A 10105-nucleotide genomic window follows, 5' to 3' on the forward strand; every position below is an offset into this window, starting at 1 on the left:
TAGTGTCTTTTATCCCTTAATCTCAAGCATCTTAGCTCTAATCAAGCCCTTCTTCTAGAGAGGAGAATCTCAGAATCATCAACTCTCTTTAGTTTCTTTGTTGGGTTTTGTGCGGTGTCTTTGTCTGTTTGTTTCTAATAATTTTGAATTTACAAAAAAAAAACAAATCAAATATTTCCTCTCAAGTCTTCAACCCGAGTCGACCCTACCCGCCCATTTCGGATTAGAGTGAGGGACTGGGCTTTTGACCCGAACTAGGGGCTTTAAATATCAATTCGTTACTGAACTCAGGGTCTCACTTTGCTCGGCCAACTATGGGACGCAGCAGCAGGAGTAGGAAGGAGCCCTCATCCTCGTCTTCCAAGTCTCGACGCCGACGAAAACCCGACGACTCCGACACCGGTTCAGATTCCTACACCGACTCCGATGATTCCGACTCTTCTCCGGCGAGGAGCTCCGCCAAGCACAGGGAGCGAAGCCGCAGCCGCAGCCGCCGGAGGAAGCAGTCCGACGACGAGTCGTATGAAAGCGACGAGAGCGACGAGAGGGACCGCAGGAAGAAGCGGTCGTCGAGGAACGTGACGGAGGAGCAAATCGCCGAGTACTTGGCTAAGAAGGCACAGAAGAAGGTCTGGATTTTCTAGGTTTTGTGTTTTGAAATTTCTGATGTGAAATGTTGCTGATAGTTTTGATTGTTGAATTAGGCCGCTCGAGTTGCTAAGAAGCTGAAATCGAAGACGGTTTCGGGGTATTCTAATGATTCAAATCCGTTTGGTGATTCCAATCTCAATGAATCGTATGTTCCTTTTTCCTCATTTCTGGCGATTTTAGTTTCTGTTAGCTTTGTTACAGTCAGTTTTGGTGTACAAATTATATGCATTTGTTGTAATTGTTCTAGTTTTCGCAAGTAATAGGTTAATTTGTAAGGTTTAGAATGGGGAGCTTTTACCTACAACTATGATACCGAAGAGACGGTTACCACTTAGGAATTTAATTCAAGAGAATTGAAAGTGTTGCTGGATGACAAACACTACTCGGAGTGCGATGTGATTATGTGACGTTATATACTCATCTTGAGCTGTAGTTGTACTTCATCGTCTGGTTCTTTGTCATAGTCAAGGGTGAATGTTTTAAGTTTCTATCTGAATGGCCTGGTGAGGTTGAAAGGATAATTGAAGGATTTTTCTTAGTATAATTGTCTATTATCCCACTATGGATAGAATCCATATTACCACACTATTTCTCTGTGAAATGCAATGTCCCTACTTGAATATGTAGTCGTAAGCCCATGTCTGAGAAATAGTATTTAATCATACTCACTGATCTTATTACCTTATGTCCTTTTGCTGAACCAACCAATTGTGACTGTCAAAATGTATTTTCGGAGCTGGTTTATCTGTGTTAAGTTTGAGCTATGCTGTCACAGGTTTGTGTGGCGAAAGAAGATCGAGCGTGATGTCTCCCACGGCGTGCCACTCGACGCGTTTTCAGTAAAAGCCGAGAAGCAAAGACAAAGAGAAAGGATGGTACATTTTTCTAACCAAGATTACTTCTCTGCTTGTCACTTACCTGATTGTGCACATATATATCTATAAATAGTACACATATATATATTTTTTGAAAAATTGTTGCATTTCTTTTCCTTGTTTTGTTAAGGTATATTGGTCTAGTCTAAGGGTTTACATAATAGGTCAACTATTTGTTCCATAAGTAGGTAATTATACTTGTATAAAAATTCTTAGTTGAGGTATAAGATTTTGTGGATTTGGTTGCAATTCATGATCTAAAACTATAATTTGATGTCAGTTATTACTGTGGGAAGCAAAGTTTTTTTGCAGCAGTATAGCTGAACTGTATATGAACTGATCAGCTTGAATACTAAGTCTCTAGATATTGTACTTGCATGAAATTGAGTCATTGTTTCCATAGGACTGAAGGGAGGTACTTAAAAAATGGGCCCTATGAGCTCTGTGGCTTTCATTTAAAACAGAGAAGAGAAAGGTTTTTACTGATGCATGGCCATAAGAATGAAATAAAAAAAGAAACACTTCTCAATGATGCAGAGAAATGTGACTTGCTTGAATTTTGATAACTTTAAAAGACATCAAATCATGCAACTGTTAATATTTAGTAAGGCACTTTCCTTTTTCATGATTGGTTGACCTGTTATTTCAGTAACCTTTTTATGTACACTAACAATTTGCATGGCCATAAGAATGAAATAAAAAATGATACACGTCTCCGTGATGAAGAGAAATGTGATTTGCTTGAATTTTTATAACTATAGAAGACATCAAATCATGCTTTTGTTAACATTTATGTAAGGCACTTTCCTTTTTCATGATAACAGTTTCGGCAACCCTTTTATGTACACTAAAAATTTGCATGTTTAGAGTTTGACAGGGCAGATAAAACCATGGCAATTCTTAAACTGTGACTACATCAATTTTGATACTATGTCACCTAGAATATTATCAACCTCTGTCTATTTGAGGGTTGGTTCTCAGTTACGTATGGGTGTCTGTGTGTAGCCGAAGTTGTTCCAAACAGATTACTCCCTTGCCCAGAATGGGGTAGACCCTGTGTAGGTTAGGTGGACTGGGAGGTTCTGTTTCAGCTGCATTAAATATCTAGTTTATTGATATCTGTTTTTGATACCATGCCATCTTTATAAGTTATTTCCCATACGTTAGAGGTTTTGTTACTTGTATACGTATGTGTGTTTTGGTGCAGCTTGTTCTAAAGAGATTGGTCCTTTAGCCAGGATATGTTGAACCTTAGATAGTTAGGTGGTTCTGGGAGGTTGTTTCAGCTCTTTACATATATAATATATTTACTTGTAATAAACCCTGTATGTCTAGACAGCGGAGGTGTTACTAGGCAGTGTGTTTAAAGTAGCTTCATCTGGCCCAGGCCACAAGACCTTGCTTCAGAAATTCCCAACCTTTCTGTTTTGCTCAGTCAAGTTCTAATATTTATAACTTCATTATTCAGGCTGAGATTGAAAAAGTCAAGAAGAGAAGGGAGGAAAGGGCACTTGAAAAAGCACAACATGAGGAAGAAATGGTAAGTTTATTGTCTGGTATACCCATAACTTCTCTCTTCAAAATGTTGGCATGGTAACATATTGCCATTTGGAACAAGTTTTTGCTTTTATCATTTCTTCTTGCCTTATTGAATCATATTGTTGTAGTCATGTAATGCACCATTCATTATTCTCCTAGGCGTTGCTTGCCAGAGAACGTGCTCGGGCTGAGTTCCAGGACTGGGAGAAAAAAGAAGAAGAGGTAGTCTATCTATTACCCTCCCTTTTGCTTTGAATTTTGAATGCTCTCGTATAAGTTAACATGTTATACTGTTTTTGTTGTACTCGGTGATAGTTCCACTTTGATCAAAGCAAAATGAGGTCAGAGATCAGATTGCGGGAAGGGCGTATCAAGCCGATCGATGTACTATCCAAGCATCTTGATGGCTCGGATGATTTAGATATTGAGATAAATGAGTCGTACATGGTTTTCAAGGTAATTCTCTTGTGAGACGTACTCTTGCTACATAAAAACCTCCTCTTTTAAGTTGTGTTCATTTCTTTTTTAAACCTCATCTTCATTATGAATGGAAATTTTCAACCGCCTGGACGCCACTGTGTGTGTGATAAAATAACATATAGATGTTGTTGGGGTAACTATGTGTTTGCCTCTCCCTCTATGTATGGATCTTTAGTCTAGAATTCAGGGAGAGAGTGGATTTTTTTCACTGTTTCCCAGGATAAGTGTGAATTTTCTTTTCTTTGGGGATGTTGTTGTTGGAGGCACATCTAAGTTGAGAGATCCCAGCAGGGAGTGTTGCTATAGTAAGTGCAAGACATCCTTGCAATGACCAAGTAAAGTTTAGGGTTAATGGTCCCTAGGTCGTAATGATCTTGCTTTCATCTGCTTATCCACCTATTTTTGCTCAATTGGTCGGACAAAATCAGAGATTATGTCATCTCTTGTATTTTTTTGTCTGGAAGACAGCTTTATTTTAAGCATGAGGTCTTGTATGTCTCTTGTCTACAGTCTTTTATTGTACTTCGTTTAGTTTTATGGTTTCTGCGGTTTGGTTCTATTTCTACTCTTTTACCTTTTTTTTTTGTGTTAACTAAATTTTCTTCCTTGAGAGAAGTGGTTGATAATCAGGAAACTTAAAATAATGTTTATAAATATGTCTGCTTATGTTCCGTTGCATTTTTGACAGAGGCATAGAATTCACATTGGCATTTGACATATATGATTCAGGGCTTGACAGTAAAGGAAATGGAAGAGCTTCGAGACGACATCAAAATGCATCTTGGCTTGGACAGGGCAACACCTACGCATATCGAGTACTGGGAGGTTAATTTTCTTTTTCTCTTTTCCTTTAATTGCTTTCAACTTTTGACATTGTCTTTTCAACTGAAAGATACAAGCTCTTTAGATTACTCAATGTGATTGTGATTACTAAAGAAGTACAGATCAGTGTCTCCAGTATTTGCATAACTTATGTGAGTGATGATGAACCTCAAAAATAGTTCTTTCAGAGGTGTTGCGGTTTTATTTGACCAAACTTGTCTTGTTAGTAATAAAATTGGTTCTCATTGGAGTGGTCTTGGGAGTAGTATTTTAAATATAGTCGTAATGATTGAGTAAACTAAAGGCACGTGGAACATTGCAGCTTGGTCAGCATTTGATATTTGAACAATTCTAATGAACTGTAAATAATGCTAATGGTGCGTGATTATGATTTATGTGAGAACCTAAGTCAGAATGTTAACGGTGAATCATTTCTTGATATGTGCCATTTGGCAGGCACTTTTGGTGGTCTGCGATTGGGAGCTATCTGAAGCTCGAAAAAAGGATGCTTTGGATCGAGCTAGGGTTCGTGGGGAGGAACCTCCTGCTGAGTTACTTGCCGAACAAAGAGGCTTGCATTCTAGCATTGAAGCAGACGTGAAGAATCTCTTAGAAGGAAAGACTTATAGTCAGTTGGAGGCATTACAATCAGAAATTGAGTCACAGATGCGTTCTGGTACAGCTAAGGTTGTTGAGTATTGGGAGGCTGTTCTTACACGCCTCCATATATTCAAGGCCAAGGTACGTACGATTAGATTCATGACAAGATTCTGATGTTATTCACAGCTACATGTTTGAGGCTTACTTTTTAAATACTGCTAACACAGGCCTGTTTGAAAGAAATCCATGCTAAAATGTTGCACAAGCATCTGCAACGCCTTGAGGGACGAGAGAATGGTGAAGAAAACTTGGATATGCCCGATGATTTACAACCTGAAGAGGAGAGTGAGCCTGATGCTAATGGTATACACACTTCTCATCTGTAGCAAACAGAACAGTTTTATTTTATTTTAATATACTTATATTATTTATGCTAAAATTCTTTCATTATAGGTGCTGAAACATATTCACCAGAACCCGTTGAGGAGGAGATCCCCATGGCTGAAGATGAGGCTGAAGAGGCCGGTTCATTTTCACCGGAATTATTACATGGAGATGAAAACGAAGAAGTGATGGACCCTGAAGAGGACAGGGCCATACTGGTAAGCCATTTCATAATACGCGAGTATGGTAGTTTTCAAAGTGCTTTGTGTGAGCATTCGACTCTTGCTATCTTAATAGGAACGCAAGCGTATGGCTGTATTAGAGGAACAGCAAAGACGAATTAAGGAAGCTATTGCATCAAAGCCAGCTCCACCACCAGAAGATATTGAGATGAAGGCTGTTATGAAAGCCATGGGTGCCATGGAGGAAGGTGATGCAATATTTGGCTCCAATTCTGAAGTGAACCTTGATTCACAGGTACTTCAACTGCGCATGTTCCCACTTATTATTTTTGTTCGTCTATTAATTTTTGGATTAAAGTGATTACTTCGTGGATGCAGGTATACTGGTGGCATGACAAGTACAGACCTAGAAAGCCAAAATATTTCAACCGTGTTCACACAGGATATGAATGGAACAAGTATAATCAGACCCACTACGATCACGATAACCCACCTCCAAAGATTGTGCAAGGATACAAATTCAACATCTTCTATCCAGACCTTGTTGATAAGATAAAGGCCCCAAGTTATACTATTGAGAAGGATGGGAATAGCAGCGAGACCTGCATTATAAGGTTCCATGCAGGGCCACCTTACGAAGACATTGTAAGTTTTCTTGATCTGATAGTAAGGCTGTTGGAAAATTCTGTTTAGGAGTAAATTACTTAACACTGATAGTTTTCCACAGGCATTCCGTATAGTGAACAAAGAATGGGAGTACTCCCACAAGAAGGGGTTTAAATGCACATTCGAGCGTGGAATTTTGCATGTATACTTTAACTTCAAACGATACCGGTACCGTAGGTGATGTGGGGCAACTGGTTCAGTCACTTCATTTGTCCTGTGGTATGAAAGAAAGAAAAAAGAGGTAAGAAAACGAAGATGTAGTCAGCTAGTAGAAGTGAGTCTTATCATTTAAGGTATAGTTCATGTAATATAAGATTTTGTCGGGACTCATGAATGCTGCACAATGTTAACTGCACCATCAGGTGATTCATGTCACTTAAAAAAAAAAAGTTTGCGCGAACTTTGTGAACTTAAGTTTCCGCATAATGCGATGTTTCCAGTCATTAATAACTTGGATAGTTTTGGGGCAATTGTATTTGGAAGCAGCACTTACAACTTATAAGCAGTTGTATTGAAACCAAGAAATAAGCCTTGCCGAAATAACCTGCTGGTGGAGGAAGACCCTCTTTACAAGGGGACTTGGGGGACTGAGCATCAACCTCATAACATTTTCAAATGGTCATTTGGTGGCCCTAGCAATGGTTTCAATGATAACATGTTTTTAGTTGTGAGGGGTTTTAATCTTCTTTTTACTTCAGTTTAGTCCCTCAAATCATATATTATTCCAAAAGTGTAGTGATTGGTAATTTTTACATAACTGTATGGAATTAGGAAGTTAAACCGTGTAAATCTGAATTTTTTTTTTGAAAAGACCGTGTAAATCTGACAAGGCAACTTAATTTTTGTAAAAAAAGAAAACAACCTCTTATGCCTAGTTCTGGCCTTGCCTATATAAACTCTCGCCCAGACTGGGTTCTATCTATTTCCAAACCTAATCCTATTCGACCAGAATAAGAGCAATAGGGCTCGAACTGAGATGTTGGAAACCCTAGCCGACGCTCCCAATTGCATCTCCGACGACGAGTTGAGCATCAGCAGCGCGATCCTGATGCGCTTCACGGACCCATAGCGCAAGGAGCATATAGAAATTGGCAGAATCATAGTCGAAATGGCCCACGGTGGTCAGATTAAGGTGGCTCCGACGGCCGTGGCTTACATGGGGGCGACGCGATCGCATCTGTACCAGATCTCATCCTCCTTTTCCTCCTCTTCGAAAACAAAGTCTGAAGCTATGGTGATCCAAGCCCTCTTCCCCATATTTTCCGCATTCATCCCTTTAGTGTCCTCCTCAATTCTCGTAGATAAGATCAAGTGCAAGGAGCTGGTGAGTGATCCGATGCTCAGTTTTGTAACTCGGCACGCGTCGTCGTTGACTATGGAATTTGTCCAGTTAGGGCTGCAATGCATTGTCCAGTTGTTAGACATCCACCGCCTCTGCAACAGCCCCTGGGTTGATGCGTCTCACTTGTTCTAATACTTGCTTGATTTCACTACCAATCGCCAACTGCAGCTGCGAAAGTCTTGCAACCAAGTCGTCGGCCAGGTGCTCCGAAGTTTCCGGAGGTCGTCACCTCAGTTTCTTGAGGTTGCAAGTGAAGCCCTCACTGGCTTGTATGAGAAGTGGTGGCTTCCTGTCCTTTCCGACAGGACTTCTGCTGCTAATGCCTTTGGTCGGGACGGAACACCAGAATGCTGGTATCTTTTGGATGTTATGAAAATATGTCTCGTTTTCATGTCTACTAAGTTCAAGATAGCACTTCTCAGCTACTTCAAGGCTATCTGGAAGCTCATGTTGGAAATGCAAGCGCATAGACGTCCCCTGATTACGAGCGGCCTCGAAACCTGTCTGGAAAGATTATGTCTCCACCCCACTCCAGATGTTCCCCCGGAGCTGTTGCTTGACCTGTTGTGCTTGGTTTCAGTTTCTGTATCCAGAAAGCTTCCAAATGCGCATCAGGTGCAAAACACGTCCTCATTGCTCAAAAATGGGGTGGCCAGTGTTTACGCCTCCGACCAAGGACTTTGTGCCAGTAAACTCCCTCTTGTGTTTGATGCGCTCAAAATTCTGATGGGCGACCCTGTAGACGGGGTTGACAACACCACTATGGAACAGACAGAAGACGAGCTTGAGGCCGCAGCAGACGCATTCAAGTGTATCATTCATGCCTGCATTGATCCAGGCTTGATCTTAAAGGAGCCAACTGTAGTTGAGAAGCTGTGTTCTATTGTTCAAAGCTTGCTTGAGTATCACCGGACTAATGCTCCTGCACTCTGCATGGACCTTGCATTTGAAGTTGTTTGGACAATGTTTGCTAAATTAGGGCCATGTGCTTTTTATTTCATGAGGGGCACGCTGGAGAGCTTGGCTCAAATGCACAGGTTGCCCGATAAAGAATTCCCTTTCAGGAAGCAGGCCGTTCTTCTTTTAGGATCAATTGTGGAGGAAAAATGTGGACTGAATGATGTTAATGTAAGGGCTGTACTGCCTCATGAACAACTCATGGAACTGCTTGCAGAACACAGGGGACTGAAATCCATAGAAAAGCTCGAACCTTCTCATCGTATAAGAAAATGTAAGAAGGAGGAGTCTGTTTCACGAATTCGTTCAAGGCCAGGGGCCGCTACAGCTTCCATATATGGTGTTGCACGGTTAGCAAAGAAGATTAGTGCATGTTTGGTACCTTGGACTAGTGTGGACTTCCTTACTTCTTAAGACTCCTACTCTCACGTGGGGTGCCTTAAGTTGCACTAACTTTGTCCCATGTTTGGTGTTGCCAAGGATTAGGGAGTATCACTTAAACTACCACTTCTTGTTGTATATAATTTTTGTTACAAGATTAGTTCAATATGATTGAGTGTTCTAGACAATTTTATCTTCTCTACTCTCAAGTCATTAAACGCTTCAAAATTTAAGTGCTTCATTTCCAACCTCAACATAAAAAAAATAAAATAGAAGAGCTATACTAGAAATATACATAAATATAAAGAAAATAGAAGACGTATTATCCCTTTTAAAAAAGAAAAATAAAAGAAGAGGTACAACAACAACATTCATTCAATACTACTTACATGTTCATGAGTTCTTACATAAAAAGTCACTACAATCACAACATGACAATATTTTTTCAAGGAAGTAAGAATGGATCAGAGCCAAGCCATTCTTGCTGATATGGAATATGCATTAGTCATGTTGTGAACCAGAGCCAAGCCATATGCCTTATCTAAGAGCTCTTACATTGTTGTTCTCGATATTTTGGTGCTTAAGTAAGAATGCATCTGCTTCAACCACTTATATTTTACTACAACTAATTTTGAGTTCACATGTCACGAATCTGGATCAAGATAAGTTTGAGAAGTTTATTTAAACACACAAGAGCCAATGGATAAAGATACAACTTTAAACTACATTGCATTATCGTTCTCAATCTTTCGAGAGACCAAAGTTTTAGAATAAATCAATCCCCCTAAGGCATATAATATCGGATGAGATAAATTTTGAACATATTAGATTAACTCCCTAATTCAAAAACACAACTCAAACTTGATGAATATGGGAAAGAAGTTGAATCATAGTCACCTGAACTCACTCAAAGTAGCTGACAGTCACACCACCAACATTTGCATATATATCTTGGAGGATGATAATTGATAAATCCTTACTTAGATAAAATCTGTATTAGTTAGAAATCAATTGAAACGGAGCACAGCGCTTAGCAACAAGCGAAGGGTTTCGGGGACTAGCCGGAGATTTCGCACCAAAAGAAATGTCGTATAGAAAAAAAAAAGCAATGCATATATAAAAAAGAAGCAATCTTTGGACTTTTTACGTACCAGAATTTAAAATGCTACAAGAGACAAGCTAGAATGAAAGCAGTACCACCTAAGTGTTAGCGTGAGTCGTGTATA

At 39.8% G+C, this 10105-nt stretch overlaps 1 protein-coding gene across 1 annotated transcript; it reads left to right on the forward strand.

The window, feature by feature from the left end:
- Positions 1 to 309: 309 nt before the first annotated feature.
- On the forward strand, positions 310 to 6940 carry LOC126797716 (cactin). Its single transcript, XM_050524420.1, has 13 exons — positions 310 to 629; positions 705 to 796; positions 1427 to 1526; positions 2995 to 3066; positions 3225 to 3287; positions 3381 to 3521; positions 4275 to 4370; positions 4824 to 5108; positions 5195 to 5330; positions 5421 to 5569; positions 5649 to 5828; positions 5912 to 6178; positions 6261 to 6940. Exons 1-13 carry the CDS (start codon positions 315 to 317, stop codon positions 6378 to 6380), a joined length of 2016 nt encoding a protein of 671 aa, XP_050380377.1. The 5' UTR covers positions 310 to 314; the 3' UTR covers positions 6381 to 6940.
- Positions 6941 to 10105: the final 3165 nt, after the last annotated feature.

The sequence above is a fragment of the Argentina anserina genome, chromosome 6 (genome assembly GCF_933775445.1).
Source record: "Argentina anserina chromosome 6, drPotAnse1.1, whole genome shotgun sequence".
NCBI lineage: Eukaryota > Viridiplantae > Streptophyta > Magnoliopsida > Rosales > Rosaceae > Argentina > Argentina anserina.